The 21023-nt window shown below is 45.7% G+C and overlaps 2 protein-coding genes across 5 annotated transcripts; one reads left to right on the forward strand and one right to left on the reverse strand.

Moving 5' to 3' along the window:
- Window positions 1–3786: 3786 nt before the first annotated feature.
- sowahca (sosondowah ankyrin repeat domain family Ca) lies at window positions 3787–8147 on the reverse strand. The gene has a single exon (XM_066705979.1). It carries the CDS (start codon window positions 7973–7975, stop codon window positions 6005–6007), a length of 1971 nt encoding a protein of 656 aa, XP_066562076.1. The 5' UTR covers window positions 7976–8147; the 3' UTR covers window positions 3787–6004.
- A 437-nt stretch (window positions 8148–8584) lies between these two features.
- Window positions 8585–19832, forward strand: septin10 (septin 10). 4 transcript variants are annotated; one of them, XM_066705980.1, is made up of 10 exons: window positions 8585–8738; window positions 10766–10883; window positions 11215–11416; window positions 11714–11900; window positions 14610–14771; window positions 15448–15544; window positions 15854–16022; window positions 18756–18888; window positions 19158–19348; window positions 19748–19832. In XM_066705980.1, exons 1-10 carry the CDS (start codon window positions 8709–8711, stop codon window positions 19761–19763), a joined length of 1305 nt encoding a protein of 434 aa, XP_066562077.1. In that variant the 5' UTR covers window positions 8585–8708; the 3' UTR covers window positions 19764–19832. The 4 variants fall into 4 exon arrangements, with proteins under 4 accessions (XP_066562077.1, XP_066562079.1, XP_066562078.1 ...); XM_066705982.1 differs by having other exon boundaries at window positions 11215–11410; XM_066705981.1 differs by having other exon boundaries at window positions 8600–8738; window positions 10769–10883.
- The last annotated feature ends 1191 nt before the right edge of the window (window positions 19833–21023 follow it).

Genomic DNA, 21023 nt, shown 5'->3' on the forward strand with positions numbered 1-21023 from the left:
AGAAGGCATCCAGGCCTCTCAGTCACGTTACCCGCAGCACACACACCCCATATTTCATCACACGGCACAGACGCAGACATGGCAAGCTCTGAGGATCAGGGCAGCTCATTAGTAGTATTAACGAGCAATGCGAGGCGGCTTAGAGATCGGTAGACATTACACTGCGATTGTTCCTGACCTGTTCCTTAACGCACACTAAACATCGCTGTGAGAAAGCGGTCTCTCTCGTATTACATCTAAGTGTAACATTAACACCAGGGAAGGGTAAGTCAGAAAAGGGCAAAACAAAGAAAATAAAATCTATAATACACACTTTGTAGTAATTATTTAGTAGTGTTAGTGAGGAACAATCTAGGAATGGCCAGTTAAGGACTTTTAATCCTATAGTTTACTTTTAGTCTACTTTTTCCCCCATTTGCCTAATAATTACAATGAAAAAAAAAACAACAACTTTGAAAACAGACTTATTTTGTTTTCCTACAGGTCCCAGCCCTTTACATTTTTGTACAACAGTTTGACTTAACAAATGCATTCTTACTAATCTGACAAATAATAATAAACTAGATCTCTTTACTAAATTAACATGTAAAAGCAACAACCACATTCTGAAAACGAACAAAAGGTGTCAACATATTATAAAGTAGTAACAATAGCAACTCGACAAAGAAAGGTAAGAAAACTTCCAGTTAAACCTCTTCCTGTGAAGCATGCATTTAGAGACAACAGTACCATTCAGTATGTTGAGATCTATGTTAAACAGCCAGGCACTAAAATGCTTAATCGATTAGAAACACGACCATTTGAGGGACCTTTTCCAGACATACACGAAAATAAAATCAACAAAAAAGTGCAAAAGCCTCCCACCCTTAAACATGAACAATAACACAACTTTTGTCCACAAACAGGGTGACACATTGTTCTCCCTCCAAGGTAAGTTTTATGCCTAAATGGCAGTTTATAACAACAAACACTGTAACACATATTCAATGAATTTGCATACTTAAAGTTTCTGAGTCAGACTGACACATGGACTACGAACAGCAGACTGTATAGTATGTACTAATACAATACCTGTACAATTGTCTCTGATTCGTACCTGTGTGACTGACAGAGTTCAGAGAGCTGTAATGCAACAGCAAATGTGAAATATGAAAAGGCACTTATACGTTTTTTAAATTTTAATATCACTATCAGTGACTCATCTCCCCCTGGGCCAAATATCTATTTTTTTTTTTAATGGGGAATAAACTAGCCTATAGGGGAGCTGGATGCAGGAATGTGTCCATTTCAGAACTTATTTCACACTATTTGACAGACTAGATTAGGTGTGTGGCTTAAACCTGGACTAGATTTGTCTCTGTGTTCTTTTATCTATTTTGAATTCTGTAAAGAAACTGTAAATATGCAAGAGAATGAGAGAATAACAATAACCGTCTGATTTTGGAACCAAAACAAACAAGAACATCAACATTATCTAAATGAACTTGACATTTGAATGACCGTACCGAACCAAGGACTACCCTACATGTCACGTCTGCCCGTCTCGCACACAGAGGACACAGAGGGCCTTTCTATTCTGCTCTCGTGTGGCTGCACTTTCCCTCGGATCCAGCTCTGCAATGCCGAGCTCTGGCACCAGCGTTTGGCAGGGCCCGGGGAGCCATACTTTCCACCGAGGCCCGTGTCACAGAGGAGCCTCGTTCCAAATGCTTTCGCAGTCACTCATTTACTGGCAAAAACAATTAGAAACTGTTTCCATTCGCTCCCCGGTGCCACGAGACGCTGAGCCTTTAATCCAGTTCAGACCCAAAGCACTAAAAATATAAGAGCGTCCAAACTATGCGATTATAAACCCCAGTCGTGAGCTTCTAAACAAACCCAGCTTTGCACATCGTATCCTCGGTGTGGGAGAGTAAAAACTGACATGGTAAACATTCCCTTTCAGTGATTCATGGGCAACTGTTAGAGGAACTGTTCTGATAAGATTTGCCACTTTCACTAATGAGAAATAGTACAATTATCCGAATGTTCATTTAAAGAAAAAACTCCCGACCACGAAGAAGTACCATCAGAAGTCTGTGGGCTTAGGTACTATACATACAAAAGTATGTCTTCAGTTTGTAATTTGTCTCTCTCATACCTTGAAAGTTTTGTGATGTACCGTAACACATGAAATATAATTAAAATAACACAAACTTAAGTGCATGTTAGAGCATCACCTTAGGGTGGGGCAGTACATGTACCCTACAATTGAAGAGCTTTACATTTGCTACAAGACCAGGCTTGTACTGTATCTGGTGCTGAAAAACACATACCAATTGAGTAGATTCCTTTACCCTGTATATATCCAGAACTAGGTCTTGGGATTCACCCACTTTGCCCAGTCAGTTTACTGCTTTACTACTACTGTTTACTACGGTCAGATATCTGCTAGAGCGCTTAAATAAACCACACACCTCTGGGGCTGTGAATTGTCGAGGCATCCCCTTACAGGTAGACACTGCCTATAAAATACTTTAATCTACACATTTCAGTTGTAGTGTAAGTTATATTATTGTATTCCACCCTGTTAGCTATTTACGTTTTACTGTAATTTGAATAGATCTTATTGGACACTTTAAAATAAGTGTAGTATTTTTTCTCCTTCACCGAAATAGATCATTGTCTCACAATATCACGATAATGAATTCAAATACCTGCAAACTAACAGGGTAATATCTACCGTCTGTTTTAATTCATGATGTAACAGAGCTATTGAGATTGAAACAAACTATACCAAAGCCACAAAGCTAGATCTGCTGTCTGACACAAAAATAATCTTAGTATCAAACTTCAGATTGAAATGGTCACATGCTAACTGTGCTGGTATGAGAACCTGGTCAGTTTGGGTTTTCGACATTATTATACCTCTCTAAGCTCCCTTTGGCTTAATTACATATCCAGTTAACTACATAATCATCTATAAAAGCCTGCATTCTCCACTGCCGGTCTGTAAATATACACATTTGAATGTTGTTCTTCTCCTATTAAACAAAGTACCATAATCAAAGACTCAGCATTCAGAATATACACTCACCTAAAGAATTATTAGGAACACCTGTTCAATTTCTCATTAATGCAATTATCTAACCAACCAATCACATGGCAGTTGCTTCAATGCATTTAGGGGTGTGGTCCTGGTCAAGACAATCTCCTGAACTCCAAACTGAATGTCTGAATGTGAAAGAAAGGTGATTTAAGCAATTTTGAGCGTGGCATGGTTGTTGGTGCCAGACGGGCCGGTCTGAGTATTTCACAATCTGCTCAGTTACTGGGATTTTCACGCACAACCATTTCTAGGGTTTACAAAGAATGGTGTGAAAAGGGAAAAACATCCAGTATGCGGCAGTCCTGTGGGCGAAAATGCCTTGTTGATGCTAGAGGTCAGAGGAGAATGGGCCGACTGATTCAAGCTGATAGAAGAGCAACTTTGACTGAAATAACCACTCATTACAACCGAGGTATGCAGCAAAGCATTTGTGAAGCCACAACACGTACAACCTTGAGGCGGATGGGCTACAACAGCAGAAGACCCCACCGGGTACCACTCATCTCCACTACAAATAGGAAAAAGAGGCTACAATTTGCACAAGCTCACCAAAATTGGACAGTTGAAGACTGGAAAAATGTTGCCTGGTCTGATGAGTCTCGATTTCTGTTGAGACATTCAGATGGTAGAGTCAGAATTTGGCGTAAACAGAATGAGAACATGGATCCATCATGCCTTGTTACCACTGTGCAGGCTGGTGGTGGTGGTGTAATGGTGTGGGGGATGTTTTCTTGGCACACTTTAGGCCCCTTAGTGCCAATTGGGCATCGTTTAAATGCCACGGCCTACCTGAGCATTGTTTCTGACCATGTCCATCCCTTTATGACCACCATGTACCCATCCTCTGATGGCTACTTCCAGCAGGATTACGCACCATGTCACAAAGGTCGAATCATTTCAAATTGGTTTCTTGAACATGACAATGAGTTCACTGTACTAAACTGGCCCCCACAGTCACCAGATCTCAACCCAATAGAGCATCTTTGGGATGTGGTGGAACGGGAGCTTCGTGCCCTGGATGTGCATCCCACAAATCTCCATCAACTGCAAGATGCTATCCTATCAATATGGGCCAACATTTGTAAAGAATGCTTTCAGCACCTTGTTGAATCAATGCCACGTAGAATTAAGGCAGTTCTGAAGGCGAAAGGGGGTCAAACACAGTATTAGTATGGTGTTCCTAATAATCCTTTAGGTGAGTGTATGTTTCACAGTCTAAATTTAGCAGCTTTTATTGTAGCACCTTAAAACAGGGCATTAGATTGTAATCCATTTCAGCACTAAGTTCGGCTGTCTTTCTTTTTCTTTTTACCCACTGAAAACAAGAGCGGTTCACTTTAATGCAGCAGTGACTGCCACAAGAAAGGGAACAGAAGAGCAGATCTGAAACCACTTCTCCCACCGCCAAGCTTGGTTCTTTAAAAATAACATCTGCTGTCAGGGGGGGGATATAATTAGTTTTAAATGACAAACACGGCACTAGAGAGCAATGGTACTTTCCAACTAACACATATTGTCCAGGTCAGACAAGCCAAACAGAGAGACCAATACAATCCGTCCCAGTACCTGATATTGGTTCAGTCAGCTTTTGAAGTGTTTGATTAATAGACAGTTAATTAAATTATGTTTGGCACTCCCTAAGGGTAGGCATCTCTCCATAGATCATGAATTATAATTAGAAGAGGACTCGTGTGTTATTAATATTAACAATACTTAGCAAGCATCTCTCCTTTTCTCCACCCAGGACTGGTGTAGGAACAATAAGACGCACCTCCCTGCGTACGTCACAGCGTACGCCACTTCACAACTAGTTTGCGACTGTGGGGGTGAGGACAGACCGCGGAAAGACACAGCCTTAGTGTTGCTTCCAAAACATGATGTCAGACAGTAATCCAATATGGGATTCCCTCACACGAAATGCATTTAAGTATTACTGCGCTCTACTTAATGGCAATACACAAGATGTAAACATACAGCCTCGAAAACCTCCACATCCCTAGACGTCCTCTCCTCTCACAAGGGGAACAGACTGTTGGAACCGATTCGCAGTTTGGTTCTTCATTTTCAAGTTAGTGTTACAGTGGCAGTTTCCATTTCTCTCTTTAACCCCCTTCACATGATGACACCCGTCTACACTTTCCAATGGGCAAGGGTCGCCTGTGTAGCTTCGTTTGCTTTATCATGGTGACACCGCCTGCATGTGTTGCTCTTTTGTAGTGCTGTAAAAAAGCACAGCCCACAATACACACAGTACACTAACAGTACACTAACATTGGGGTAATGACTTACAGTTAGAAAATGGCTAATTTCGAAACGTTTCAAACTAACAAAGTTACCCACAGAAACACTCTTCAGTATTAAGAGAGCAGCCGTGTTCCAAACACCTCACAATATCAATTTAGCAACAATGTACACAAGTGCAGAATGAAGAATACTGAAAAGGTTGTGTAATTGAAACAGAAGTGAATCTTCCAACGGCCACATTTCACGCTAACCTTTAATCTGTATCGATCTCTCTCATCTCTGTTCTCCGGGGGCCAGTTTGTTTTCTAAACACAATGAATGTGGCAGATGCTCGACTCTCTGGCGTTGTGCAATTTGATACGGATCGTGCTGTGAGGTGAACGCTGCATTTCCAGTTCATGGTTACTTGCTTTTTAAAACAATGTTTTAGGCAGTCAGGTTAAAGCAAGCACCGTAAAGTATGTGATTAAGTACCTATCAGGGCTTTCAGCATGGCAACAACCACTGAGGTGTGTCAGAAATCAATCAATTATAAATTAAACCTGTTTCGTATGATTTCCATTACACAAATAGCTAATTGCTGTAATCAGCACCCTTTTCAGCATCTACCTTCACTTCATTGCAGTGGCAGTGCTATTCCTCTATAATACTACACCTTTTAGACAATCAGTTTCACCCAAACAGAGTCGACTTGGGCCGGGACTTCCCCGGGCTCTTCAGCGGCCTGTCCCCCTCTTCCATCTCTTTGAAAGAGGTGGTGTGAATGATCTGTGTCTTAAATTTGATCTTGTGGAGCTTGGGCTTAATCCTGCTGATGGAGGTCTTCCTGTACACAGACTTGGGCCTCACGGGGCCCCCGGCGTCGCAGGCATCTTCCTCGGGGACGTTGAGCAGCTTGAGTGGCATCAGGTTGGCGGGCAGGACCTTGGACAGCCTCCAGCGCCCCGCCACGTTGTCCACGTTCTCGGCATCCAAGTCGCCGCCCGCACCCACGATCTCCCGTATGTCTTCGGCCACGCTGTGCCCGAGGTACTGCCAGGCCTTCTTACCGCTGTAGTCCCTGGCATCCACGTCGGCATCGTAGGCGCCCACAAGCAGCTTCACCACCTCCACATGGTTGTGCATGGCTGCCAGGTGCAGGGGCGTGTAGCCAGCACTGGAGCGGCAGTTGATGTTCAGTGGCACGGCGTGGTGCTTGGCAAAGTTGACCAGCAAGGCGATGAGCTCCGGCTTGCCTTGTTTGGCGGCCCAGTGCAGGCAGGTGAAGCCTGTGACGAAGTCCTTCTTGACAATGAGGTTGGGCTCGCAGGAGAGCAGGCGATGGAGACTCTCCCAGTGCCCGTCAGAGGAACACATCATCCACTCGTGCTCCAGTGGGTCTAGAGTCACCGAGCCACCGTCTTCATCGGTGGAGGACATCAGGGAGGCCGAGTCGCTGTCACTCCTCACCGAGTCCCTCTGCCTGGCCGACACCGACCCGGGGTTCTTCAAAACCACGCTGCGCCGGAGTTGGGGGGAGCTGTTGATGAGCAGCTCTCTAAAGTTCCTCCTACTGCCCCTCGGGGTGTAGCCGTCGCCCCCCGCGTCCACCTGACCGTCCTCGGCCCCCTCCTCGGACGGGTGACTGGATAAGAGGCTGCGCTGCGACCCCTTGGAAGCTCTCCGCCTGGAAATCATCGGTGCCACACCTTTGCCAGCTCCCAGATCACCGTCTTCCTCTTCAGGCAGGCTCTCCGGCGCTGGGGAATCGGTGCTGGAATCCACACCCTGTATGCGATCAAGTTCAAGCTCGCTGGCAGGCACCTCTGCAGCTGAATCTGTACACGTTACCCAACTTGAAGATGCATTACCTCGTTTGAGGGCGTGATCCTTCTCCCCTTCCAGGCTTGCGTGTGCAGGAAATGCCTCTGTCACGGCTATGTGCGGTAGACCAGTTTCAGCCAGACTCTGCGGTCCACCTTCATGGGAATCCGTGCTGGTAGGACCCTGTCCCTGCTGGGAGCTGGCGGCGGGACTGTTGCCCATGACTGACACACTCCAGTTCTCTGGAACCACAATCACTTTGGGAACAGGTCCGGGAACACGGTGTGGGAAGAGACTCCTCCCAGACTCTCTGTCAGTTCCCACACCTGTGTCAGGTATGAAAGATAGTTCTGGTTTTGCATCCTCGTTTGCAGCCTTTTTCGCACACTCCTCCACACTAGCTGGTCTCATAATGGGAGACGTAGAAGCAGTAACGCAATCTGGACCAAAGCGTGCAGATGCAGATGCAGATGCAGATGCAGACTGGCCAGATCCCGGGTCCCTCCTAACCCCGTTAACCACAGCTGGACCGGTGGGAGAGACCTGCCCCGCTCCCGTTAATCCACTACCCCGACTCTCTCCATCAGCCTCCCCGCCGGGGCTCGGTCTCAGCGCATCCCTGTACTTCTTCTTGAGAAACACGTATTTCACCCCGTTCTCCGGCTTCACAAAGCCCACGGTGTCCACGAAGCCCTTGAAAGCTTCCTTGGCCGCCGCTTTGCTGGCCGGCTCGCTGGGCAGCAGGGGCTTGAAGTGGTCGATCAGCTCCGCGTTGCTCACACGTCCCCCTCGCTCGGCCAGGTACCGGAGCACCGCTTCTTGGGTGCACTGGGACGCCATTGGCACGACGGGCAGACAAAAGGGGGCTGCTGTGCGTTGCTCCTCCGGCGTGAAACTGTGAAACGGGCTAACAACGCAGCTGACGGCGGCGGCCCCGGGTGATCCCTCATCGGCGCGGCTGCTGTGAGAGACCTCGCCTGTCCGCCCCGGAGCCGCACGACAACAATCCCCGCCTCTTAGCAACCAGGGCTGGTCGGCAAACCAGTGGGCTGGGAAACTAGATCCCTGCGGGCGCCATGTTGGCTCCGAGTCTCGGTGCTCCAGACAACGCAGACTCCGACGCCCCCTGGAGCCAAAATGGTGTCAGTTTCTCCCCAGTCGGCACTGTAAACAGCCACCGCACACTTCCGGAACGGCTCGGGCTTCACGACTCGGGACGGACCATTCCAGATATGGGGGTAGAACAAAACTATGCATGATATTCCACTGATATATACGAATATTTACGTTTATGTTTCAGATCATAAATCAATTATATAGTATAAGTTACTATCCGAGCCGTTTAACCCACACAGATGGTGATGTATGTGATTTAGTTCATTAGCAATGTTAGCAGTCCACCCCTTCGCGCTGGCGTTTGAGGCCAAGTGGAAATGCCCACATTCCTGCCCCGACTGCCCCAGCCGGATTTTTCAGCTGGAAACTATTGGGAAAAAAGACTGGGCTGGTCTGTTCAGACACTTTTTCTCCTAGTTAAGAAAGTACTAATAATAACACATTTTTATCCCTAAAAATGGCCTCGTCTGATGTAGCCCGACAGCTGGTACGTGCTCTTTTATTTCCTTAAGGGATTGCATGCGTGTAAAGTAAAGAAAGACAACGTGCTCGACGTGTCTGCTCCAGTGCCACTGCACGTTTTTGGGTGGGGTTGGGGGGGAATGATGCGACAATAGTTAGAGAAACATTTACACTGATTACACTCTTCCCTTAATTGCATTAACAATCACACTTTATGGGCGGTGTCACTCCCTAACGAAGCGCCGCCTGTTTTAAGTTTTCCGTTTGATATCCCCAGCTGCACATGTGTTATATTACCTGAAATCGCTTTTTTGATTATTTGATTTAATGCATCTATTCAAACAGTATTTTTCCGTATTAGAAGGCTACATTTGCTACGCTGTGTGCAGTGGTTTATTATTAATTACGCCCGGTGACGGTTTCCTGTTGTGATGTTAGCGCTGGTCTAGTTTGCAGGACAGATGTGCGCTCCCGCTCCTGTTGCGCAGCTGTGCGCGGCTCTGCCCGGCTCCACCAATCGGTGCGCTAGGATTCTTGCAGATCTGCGCAGAGCTGCGGACGTCTGCGCTGCACGAACGTATCCTACGTGTTATGCTGGAAGCCCTTTGTGGGACACGCTTCTTTCTAGGGAGAGATCAATAGTGGACCCAGGCGAGATGCCCTTTCTCGGCCAGTGAAAGGCGAAGGGACGACGAGGGTGGGGCATCCGACTGAGAAGCCTTTCTGTCCCGGGGAAGTCCTTAAATGCACCCAGGAATGTAAAGCATGCGATTGGGACACAGTTAACTGCTTTTCCCAAACACAAAATGCAGGAAAAATGATTGCACTGGGTATGCAATCGATCGATAACACAGCAGTCACTGTAATTGCAAATACCCAGTACTGTTACAAAGGCAAACGCGTGTATCTACTGTTAAAACTATGCTTTAAGGCTGAGCTGAGACTATTGCTGCACATTATGACGTGCTGGATTGTTCTGGGGGGACGGGGGTCTGGTAGAGAGGAGTTGCTGGAGACAGATGGTCACAAGGGGCACAGGACAGGGTGGCACAGTTTGCCTGTATGGGTTATTATTGCACATTGAGAGATCTTTAGTTTGTAAAACGGCCTGGGAAAAAAGGTTATCTTGATAGGTTTGGAAGGGGTTTCTTTCCTTTGCTACACAGCGGTATTTTGGTGCCATCCAGCTGTTTTAGTTTAACTTTGTTGTTGTTATCCCAATTGCAGCAATCCTTAATGAAAGTTTACCCACACATGTAAGGCACATTCAGGTCACCTGTGTGTATCACAGCCTTACACACACTTAACATGTAAAGTACATAATTGATCTTGCAAAACAACAAATTAAGTTAATATTTTATTTATATTGTATTTATATGGTTATTCCAACAATTCAAACCTTGAAGATAGACTCATTTTTAACACAGTTTGATTAAAAGACAAAGTAACAAATCAAAGCTATTCCAATTAAACTGTTTCAGAAGTTTGTTTTATACACAAGGTACAAACCCCCCCTTTCCCTTTTGTTACTGCCGTGTTTTACTGTAGGAATAAATGACAGTACAGTCAGTCTAATGCTGGTGCTTTTCCCCTGTTTCTATCTGTATCCAGTCTCTCCAGAGATCAAGGTCATCCAGTAAGTCAGCTAAGAGTCGTATCAGAAATTGCTTTGATCCTTTTAATAGCGAAAGACAAACTCTCTCGCAGTCTGCAGGGGGGGTGTAGTGAGACTATATGTGCTCTGTGACGGTGGCGTACTTTGCATTCCTCACAGTAAATAAAGATATAAAAGGCAACTACATTTTAAATAGTAATTTTAACAAATCTTGTCAATCAGGTAGGTTTTCAAAGCACATCACTGCATCTATTCCTACACGCGATCCGCACTGGAGAATTGAGCAAGTGCATGATGGGTATTACATGTGTAGTGATCAACAAGGTTTAATAATGTCCTCTCGCTCATGTAGCCTATTTAGACAATCTCCATCGTTCACATCAATGTATAGTCTTCCTTCTGCCTGGTTAAATATCTGTTGTGTGTTTGTTTACCAGCAGGATAAAAATGCCCGTCCACTCTCCCTGTCTGGCCATGTTGGGTTCGACAGCTTGCCAGATCAACTGGTGAACAAATCCACGAGCCAGGGCTTCTGCTTCAACATCCTGTGCATCGGTGAGGGTTTGCTTTTGATTTGAGGCGTTGATGCTTTATAGCACAGTGTGGATCCTGCTCATTGTTTCAGCAGCCGTCTTGTTTTCCACTAAACAGCATTTCAGCTTTTTCTTTGTGTGTTTACATTTGTCCCGCACAACAGAAGCTGCAGATGTGTTTATATTCGATCGCTTGACCTTGGTTTTCTCGCATCGTTAGTTTAAAATAAGACAGATGTGTGCTTAAGAATATGCAAGCGAGGAAGCTGTACGATGCTGATGTATCGATTCAGCCCGTTCATAAGGAGGTGTAGTAGGAGTCGTAGCCTCTAAGGTGTGTCTGCGTTCTCCAGGTGAGACGGGAATTGGCAAGTCGACTCTCATGGACACGCTGTTCAACACCAACTTTGAGAACTTCGAGTCCTCTCACTTCGAGCCCAAGGTGAAGCTGAGGGCCCAGACCTACGACCTGCAGGAGAGCAACGTCCGGCTGAAGCTCACCATCGTCAACACGGTGGGCTTCGGGGATCAGATGAACAAACAAGAAAGGCAAGGGTGATATTATACGTTCATACTTTTGTATCTTACGGTGGAATCCCACTGGTCTGTTTTAATCCCTTGGTGATCGCTTACATTTAATTGTCGTAAACATTAGATACTTTTAGGTTCACTAAAGTATTAAGTGGTTCTTTCTAGATGTTTATTGCTTCTACAAGGGTCTGGAAACAACAGCAATCCACAGACAGCAGGAGCGTCTTCCAGTGTCTTGCTGTGCTTGGCTGTCATCCAGGTGGGGGTGTAGTTTCGGTGCTAAGTGTCTCCCCCTGACCAGTGCTGCCGTTTCCTCCTCAGCTACCAGCACGTGGTGGACTACATCGACACGCAGTTCGAGACATACCTGCAGGAGGAGCTGAAGATCAAACGCTCGCTGCACAACTACCACGACTCGCGCATCCACGCCTGCCTGTACTTCATCGCGCCGTCGGGACACTCGCTCAAGTCCCTGGACCTGGTCACCATGAAGAAGCTCGACAGCAAGGTGAGAGAGTTTCTCACGTGTCTCGGAGGTCTTTACTCCCTCATTTACTACGTGACTCTGACCGCCCGATGCCTGCATGTGTGATGATCGTCAGCGTGCGGATATAGAGGATCGAAAACATGCCTTTAATGATTGCGATCAAGCGCATGTTTCAATGTTCAACAACTGGACACAGGTGAAAGTGCTGCCGCTGTTCTCTTTCGGATAAAACTTTTAAATAATGTAGTGCAATGGCAGGGATTACACCCCAGCTGCCTCGGACCAGTTCATTATGCGATTTGCTGTGAGAGAAGCACTTACTGTCCTATTTATTAATATTATTATATATATACATCCTTTTCCTCCGCCTCCTCTCTCTCTCTCTCTCTCTCTCTCTCTCTCTCTCTCTCTCTAAATAGATATCTATCCCCCGTAATGCACAACCGTGTGGAGACGCAGGTCTTGATCACTTATATAACACACAGTTCAACATACTCAGTATCTCAGTGAAAGGAATCTTTATTCGTATCCATTTTTCCTGAAAGCGTGACGTGAAACCAACACGTTTCAAAACTTCTGTGACTTCATCGCATCACAGACCCTCGGGGGTGATGATCTTGGATGGGAAGTGTTGTCTTGGTGTGTAGGATGATCGTGATACAATAACGTGTTTTTTCAGTCCCAAAAACACTGAGAAACGGAGGAGTGAGGCGGGGGTTCAGATGATGTCTTTCTTCAGGAAACAGTTAATAAAGTACAATACGTACAAGTTGGCCATAAAATATTGCGTTCCAAATCAAGAAGCTTCAGGGCTCTATGGCGACGTGGTTTGGGCTGAAAGAGATGTGAAAATGCTGTTGATTTAATCTTTTATCAGCAACACAAGTAGATATTGTCCATCGCCGTCCCTCTCAACATGTTTGTAATTAACGTGCGTCAGGTTTTCCCCCAAGTAAAGGCCGTTTGGTGAGATCAAACAGCCCGTAAACCTCAGTGATTAAGGCCAATTAAACTCCATCAGTCAAACCCACGAGTGTCTTCCACCTACTTCTATAGGGGCTTGTCCGAACAACACACGACTGCTGTTGTGATATTTCACGAATATGTTAAAGTAAATGCAACCCGAGATATTAATGACCATAGAAATGAGCTTCCTTTCTTCCAGCAAATGCATATTTCCTGAACGTACCGGCCTCGTAAGTGAAGTTCATATGCAGTGTTACTTCTCGAGGGTGGAGATCTTTACTCTGTGCTTGAGAAGCCAAAAACAAAACCACAACAACAACAACAACATCTGCACTGAAACTTTTTTCAGTCTAACACAAAGTTACGCATGCGTCTGTCTGTGCCGGAGTCCGGGCCGCTCCCCCTGGTTTCAGATCGCATGCCTGGGTTATTACACACGATTATCAGGAGAAAAATAAATATTTACTGCAAAATATCTCCCAAACAACTCCAGTCCGAGAGCTCGTTATACAAGAGAGAAGTGAGACGTTCAAAAATATACGTGTAGGCCTACTTTTATTATTGTACCAAGTCTCTTATTTAGTTTTTATTTGCATTTCCTGTTGAGTTCTCTTTTCTAAAATAAATGATGACTAAAGACAGTTACATAAGACATTATTTTTGAGTGTCCACGCCCCCTCGAACGATTATACATGAACAGTTAATATATAACTTTAATTTTGTTAGGATTTTACTGCCTCACGTGTAAAAGATAACATTTAAACATGTTAGCCATTGATGTTGCGTGGGTTTGTTTATTTTTTTTATTGTTTTATATATTTATATCAAATAAAGTATATTCAGTGGATGGCTTAATACCCTCTTAAGTGGGTCTGAGTTGAACATGTAATCCTATTGAGGGCAGTGATTTAATTGCAGCTTTGCTTTTCACTCAATAAGTAGCACAGAAACAAATCCTAACAACTCTATTGCCACTAGTTAATGCAGTTCTCTTGAAAGAAAGTTTGGCACTTGAGTCTGATTTGGTTATGACGGCTAAACTATTTAGTTATTTATGTATAGACTTCCCAGGTCATGAGTCAGCAGCACATTTGCCCCGGGTTTTAACGGTTTTATCTTCACGATTCTGTTTAGTCTAAATTATGTGTAAATAATGGTCTTGCGTTTCTCCAAAGCCCCTATGGTGTCTCCGCCACAGACAAGAAAGCCTGTTGATCGCATTGACTTCAGTCTTTTTCAGTCTTCAGGTTGTGACGGCGCATATGAATGTGTGTGTGTTTGTGTGCGCCAGTCCTTAGAATACACTGGAGGACTTGAGAAACTATAATAAGGTCCAGTTGTAAAAATAAAAAGCTATTTTGTGCTCAAACTGCTGTTGGGCTCTGGCACCGAGGTGACGCTGTTCAGAGTGTGCATGTAGGTTTGGGTGGAGCGTTTCTTTTCTAGGATTATGCGAGTGACTTGGATGTGATTGATGTGCTCGGTTCTACCTGTTCTACCCACAGAGCCTGTTTGTGTAGCAGTCTGGCTAAAACTGGCTCTTTGACGTGTCATCGTGTGTCATCCTTTATGCTCGGCTTTAAACGCTAAGGCGGCCTTTAACCCCGGGTTCAGATTGGTATTGATCGGACAAACCCTCTTGAGATGGTTGTGTAGACTTTTCATCACCAAGAGGACGTGTTTATCTCCCCCTAACCCCCCCCCCCCCCCCATGTGATTTAGTGCTGTACGTGACGGTTTTCTGTCTGGACTGTATCTATTCAGGTCAATATCATCCCGGTCATCGCCAAGGCCGACACCATCTCCAAGAGCGAGCTGCACAAATTCAAGATCAAGATCATGAGCGAGCTGGTCAGCAACGGCGTCCAGATCTACCAGTTCCCCATCGATGACGAGACAGTGGCCAAGATCAACACGGCGATGAACGTGAGTGTCTTAAGAGTGCTGTGTCGGCCGTACAGGAGTCCTTCTTAATGGTCAGAAGTCGGAGAACTGAGAGGAATCCCCTTAAGAACATAAGAAAGTGTCCAATCGAGAGGAGGCCATTCACCCCATCGTGCTCGTTTGGTGTCCATTAATAACTAAGTGATCCAAGGATCCTATCCAGTCTGTTTTTGAATTTTCCCAAATTGTCTCTTCAGCCACATCGCTGGGGAGTTTGTTCAGATTGTGACGCCTCTCTGTGTGAAGAAGCGTCTCCTGTTTTCTGTCTTGAATGCCTTGAAGCAAAGTTTCCATTTGTGTCCCCGGGTGCGTGTGTCCCTGCTGATCTGGAAAAGCTCCTCTGGTTTGATGTGGTCGATGTCTTTCATGATTTTGAAGACTTGGATCAAGTCCCCACGTAGTCTCCTCTGTTCCAGGGTGAAAAGGTTCAGTTCCTCAGTCTCTCAGTAGGACATTCCCTTCAGACCTGGAATAAGTCTGGTTGCTCAATGCACGACACTCCCATTTATGTGACTAAATTAAAACTGCTGACACAATCAAATTACAGATGCGATCCTTCGTGGCTCCCTGTTGTCCTCAAACCAGCGCCCTTGTGTTGCCTACTTTGTAGTCTGAATTGCCCACGCCTTTGAATCGACCCGTGTCTGTGTATCTTCAGGGTCACCTGCCCTTCGCTGTCGTTGGCAGCACAGAGGAGGTGAAGATCGGAAACAAAATGGTGAAAGCCCGACAGTACCCTTGGGGCGTTGTGCAAGGTAATCTTCTTTTTTAACATTCAAAGCTTAATTAAAATGAATAGTGAGAAGTTAATGTTCTGATGTCTCAAATTAAAATTTAGACCCAGTGGAAATATAATCCAGCGATGAATGATCTCTCTGTGGGTCTACAGCTACATATCGCCTCTTTCTATAAATGTGCTTAAAGGGATTTTCCCATTTAAACTGTGTATAATCAATTAACAACCAAACAAAACAAATTGTTGTGTGGCCTGTGGCTGCAGCCCGTTTATTGTGCGGTCTGTCGAGCGTCAGGGATGAGCGGATGTGGTTTCCCGTTGTGTTTAGTGGAGAACGAGAACCACTGCGACTTCGTGAAGCTGAGAGAGATGCTGATCTGCGTGAACATGGAGGACCTGCGGGAGCAGACGCATACGCGCCACTACGAGCTGTACCGCCGCTGCAAGCTGGAGGAGATGGGCTTCAAGGACACGGACCCCGAGAGCAAGCCCGTCAGGTAGGCCTTGACAGCCCCCTTGGGTGACCACTGTGTGTACGGAGAGTTGTGTGTGTGGGGCACTGGGAATACTGGGAAAATACTGTACTCTATATTTACTGGCAGATGTCCGTACCGAGGATGACCTGCAGGGATCGAACAGTAAACGCGTGTCAACACATTACAACAAATGCAAGAACTAAAAAGTCCTGATTAAAGTTAAACTCTTACACCGTTCAGGCGCTGAGCCAAGCGGTGTCATGATTACCTGGCCGCGTCGACGCCCTCGGGTGTGATGAGTCACACGCTCCCCGGCAGCGTCATCGGGAGCCGCATCTCTTGAGCTTTCACCGACGTCAGGGAGGCTGTGAGGCGGGAGTTCAGCTGGTTCCTCTCAGACGGGGGCCCCGACACAGTCTCGGGGGGGTCTCGTGTGCAGCGAGGGGGCGTGGTGCCATCCGGATTGATCGCTTTTCCAAACGAGTCGGGAAATGATGATAGTGTAAATACAGCACGAGTGTGGGTGGTTTTAATTGCCGTAAAACTGTGGAAACGCATCCTGCGTTACAATCTGATGCGGTGCTTGTGCTCAGTCATGTTTTATATTATAAGCAACTGTACAGGAATTTTCATGGATTGGAACTGAATGGACTGTTATATAATGAAATCAAATTGATGTTGAGTTGCTCTGCCAGTCCGTGGCTAATTAGTTTACCTGTGCCTTTACTCCCAGGCCTACATTATTGAAAACACTGGACATTGGCATTTTAAAATGTTCTGTTGAATTACAATCCGTTTATGAAGATTGGATTATCCATTTAAGGGGGACGTTTTGAGCTTCTGGGATAAACAACCTTGACACCTGGTTGGTTGGTTGTTTTTTAAGTTCTTAATTTGGCTTAATAATAAGGATGATTTAATTGATGTACTCTCCTACATGATGGCTTTTCCAAATCTTCTAAACCTTAAGCCGTGTTTGTCTTAATTCGAACAGATATCGGTGCTGCTTCTGCTCATAGTGTTGGGAAATCAGTTCACGTGTTCAAGACGACGCAATCTTCACAGCGTCACACAGCAGCTGACTGTTGTCTCCGTTTGTGACCGGGGGGGGTCAGTGGATGTTGTTGTGCTCTCGGAGAGACGTGTTGGATGTGAGCTGAGAGATCAGACTCCGTGTGCAGCCTCACGTGTTCAGATCAATCGGGGAACTCGCAGTTGTATGTTAAAGGGTTTGGTTTGGTTCAATTGCGAACGTTTACTTGAATAAAACACGGGTCTGTAGTAGGTGCCTGGATTAAACACTGTGCGTTTGACTCAAAAGACACTTGGTTGAAACTTCATTAGGTTTAGTTTCCCTGTGAAAATCTTTTAACTTATTTAAATGTGTAATACATTTGGCCTCCTTAAACAAAATGTTACACGTGTAAATCCCTGTAAAGGGCGTCGTGTTTTGCACATAAATACCCGGCGGTGCATTAGATTCTCCGGCTCTTTGATTTAGATCCACTTTCCTCAAATCTCCCTCAAAACTGAGCGAAACTCTGAGCTTGTTGACTTAACCCCACACGGCCGCACATTCCTCAGATTCCACTTGGCTCTTAAAAACGGCTCCACCGACCACCAGATTGCACGCTCTGAGCTTTTTAAGGAGCGCAGGGGTTCAAGGATTATTGCCTTGTGTTTCTTTCCTCCTATACATGTTTTATTTTAGTTGTTTTGATGTTTTGATGTGGAAAACATCCTTCGGTTCATCTCTCTCAGGGCTTTATTTTTGAATCTGCGGACCTATTTTAATTCTGACCTATATCTGCAATTGGCTCTAGAAGAAAGGTAATGAGAATCCTGATGCCTGGGCTGCAGATGGGTTGTATTTCCATCCCTCCTGTGCACTGAAAGAGCCGGGGATGAAATCCTTTGCTCATTTTTAATCATGAATTAAAAAGCAGATTATTGCATATTCTGCCACCATTGCATGCGTTGCTCCAGGTCTGGTGGCTGGGGTTTGTAAACCCATTCCTGGGACCCCCTGAATGGGCCGCTCTCTCCGGGAGGGCAGGTGTAGAAGGACACAATTCGTCCGGCGTCACGAGTCTCCTTTACACTTTAGTCTTCCATTAACTGAACACCAGGGCCGATCTGCTGCCTGCTGAGCCAAGAGGATTGTGGGAAATTCACAAGGCAGGGCGTGATTGCCAGCTGTTGAACATGCAGGGATGATGTGCGTCGTTACTCCCCAGCCTCAGGCGATCCCAAAATACAATGACTTTGTTTCCATTGAGGTGACACCCAGAACAAGTATGACAACCAGGACGTGAGGAAGGTTTGAAACGATGCGAGGCCGTCCTGCGCTCCTGACCCGTGGGTTGTGTGTTAGTGTGGACGGCTTTACTGGACTTCAAAACTTTGTCTTTTGTAAACTAAACTCAGACTGAACTGTAGAGCGCAGGCCGAGTGTGTTAAGGTTACACACGCTAACTGGTATTTATATCGCATCATGGGTGGAACCATAGTCACACTGGGAGCGCCTCTCGGCCACACCTGGAGATGCCAAACACATTAAAACATGATTTCCGTTGTACTCCTTCGTATGCAGTATAGTGTTACCACAATACTTTATGAACTGTAGGTTTTGTGCTTTAAATTAATACGCGTGTTTCTGTGTTTGGAGCGTGGGGGGGTCTCACTGTGCTCTGTGTGTCTGTGTTGGGAGAGTGGGGGTCTCACTGTGGTCTATGTGTGTGTGTGCCCCCCCAGCCTGCAGCAGACCTACGAGACGAAGCGGCAGGAGTTCCTGGGGGACCTGCAGAGGAGGGAGGAGGAGATGAGGCAGATGTTCGTGCAGCGAGTGAAGGAAAAGGAGACGGAGCTGAAGGAGGCAGAGAGAGAGGTAGCTACACAACACCCCCGTCTCACAATCGCAGAACAGCAGAGAACTGATCGATATTAATAAACATGTGCCAAAAAAGTGTGGTTTCAGTACCTGACCTATTTAACTATAAAAGCCATTAAACAATTATGATAATGAAAATCAACAGATGTGTAATAAGACTTCTCTGCTTATTGTTCAACTTCTTGTCATTGCGTTGTGTGTGCGTTTGCTGCCCCCTTGTGGTCGAGCGCCGCAGTGCAGTAACCTGCTCCCCGTGTCGTCCTCAGCTGCAGGGCAAGTTTGAGCACCTGAAACGGGTGCACCAGGAGGAGAGGATGAAGCTGGAGGAGAAGAGGAAGCTGCTGGAGGACGAGATCAACACGTTCAGCAAGAGAAAAGCCGCCACAGAGCTGCTCCAGGCGCAGGCCTTCAACACGTCGGCCAACGTGAGCATCAAGAAAGACAAAGACCGTAAAAAGTAAGCCCTGGTTTCTTTCAGTAGTTATGTATTCGTTCAGCTTCTTCTGAAGGAGTGTTTTTTGTCCTTTTGTTTTATTAAGCAAAACTAAAAGATACATTTTGCCCGTTGAGTCTGTCTGTCTCTCTCGCGCGCGCGCGCTGTCTGTCTGTCTGTCTTTGATCTCGCCGGGACCGAGAACAAGCAGGAGCCTCCGATTCACATGATGAGAGCAGGGCGGGGAGAGAGCTGTGATCGGACAGGGGTCAAATCCTCATTTTAGAGTGCATCTAGATCGGTGGCACGATGAATGAATGATCTCGGCTCTGAAAAGTCTCTTTAATTCAAAGTCATTTTATGAACAATTGGTTGACATAATTCAACATACGTTTATTTACTGACTATTCTGCTCTCTTCCAGCTCTGGGTTCATGTGAAGACGCTGTGCTGAAGACGACTGCCGTCTGTTAGACGTAGACTGTAATAAATACAGAATATTATCTCTATCGCTCTTCCCATCATTACTAGTCTCACAGTGTTGTGTATTTTAACATCTGCTGCCTGCTGGGCACACGTGTGTCATGCTGTGTATATATTCATGTGTGTGCTGTTGTTGTGTTATTAATGTCGTTGTCCATTGCTTCTCTTAAACCACTGCCTCACGGGAGCCGTCTCCCCCTGTGTGCGTTCGCTCTGACCTGACGTCCGCTCTCTGTGAGGGTCCGCTGCTTTCGGGACCCTCCGCTCCGTCTCAGTCGTGCGTGTAAAGGACTGGATTCGACTCGAGCATTTAAATACAGAAGTGCCAGTAGATTTAAACGTCTTGGGTCGATGCTTGAGGACACATCCTAAACCCCAAGCCCCTTTGACACGCGTAGCGGGTCCAAATGAAGTTCTGTCCCCACGATGCCTTACTCCTCCAGTCCAGTCCATCCCTCCATCCGTTCTGTCGCTGGCGTCAATAAAAAAAGGCGCCAAATCTTTCCAAACCTCGTCTTGCCTGGGCCAATCTTTAAGCATGAGACCAGAACCCCAATGGACAGTTTAGTTTTTTTTTGTTTTTAATTCAGATATCATGGTACAACAGGTCAATGCAAATACCTTTTCTTATTTTGTGTGTTTGTAATCCAAAGTTTGGCTGTACAGAAGTTGCCGCTGCATTTCAAACAGTTTCAACTTCTTGTTTCCAAAACTGATCTAAAAACGCTCTTTCCTAGTGAATAGACTATGCAAACATGGGTCTTTTAGCAATACAGCCCACACTTGTCACCGATTGCCTTAAAAACCATTCCGTGTGCCTTCTGCCTCCTTTACACGGAGACTATTGAAATGAAAAGGGAGAAATTTTGTACTAGATGCTGTTTACATCGAACTTGTTCCATGTGTTGGTACTTGTTGGCCGAGCGTCACCACAGTATCGACAGTGTCACCGCCTGCCCTGAAGGATGAGATTTCACAAAGAATCCACAGGATGACTCAGAAAACATTATGCGTAACTTTTATATATAAACTTGTATTTAAGTATACAGTGTTATTGAGGGACTAAATATTCATTGAATATTTTTTAGCAACAATAAAAAATTTGTTTCCCAAAGCAATGCAGATGTGGTTATTTTATACAGTCAACTTCTAGGTCTTTCTTCATCTCTTGGGATTCAATCGAAAGCTTCCTCTGTCCAATTTTGATCTGTTCTTCT

Source organism: Amia ocellicauda, chromosome 6 (genome assembly GCF_036373705.1).
Source record: "Amia ocellicauda isolate fAmiCal2 chromosome 6, fAmiCal2.hap1, whole genome shotgun sequence".
Lineage (NCBI taxonomy): Eukaryota > Metazoa > Chordata > Actinopteri > Amiiformes > Amiidae > Amia > Amia ocellicauda.

Bases quoted from the DNA above. Each gene is read 5' to 3' on its own strand.
- sowahca (XM_066705979.1), bottom strand. From the start codon at position 7,975: ATGGCGTCCCAGTGCACCCAAGAAGCGGTGCTCCGGTACCTGGCCGAG.
- septin10 (XM_066705980.1), top strand. From the start codon at position 8,709: ATGGCCTCGTCTGATGTAGCCCGACAGCTG. The intron at 10,884-11,214 runs GTGAGGGTTTGC...TGCGTTCTCCAG, and splicing joins CTTCAACATCCTGTGCATCG to GTGAGACGGGAATTGGCAAG. The intron at 15,545-15,853 runs GTAATCTTCTTT...CGTTGTGTTTAG, and splicing joins CCCTTGGGGCGTTGTGCAAG to TGGAGAACGAGAACCACTGC.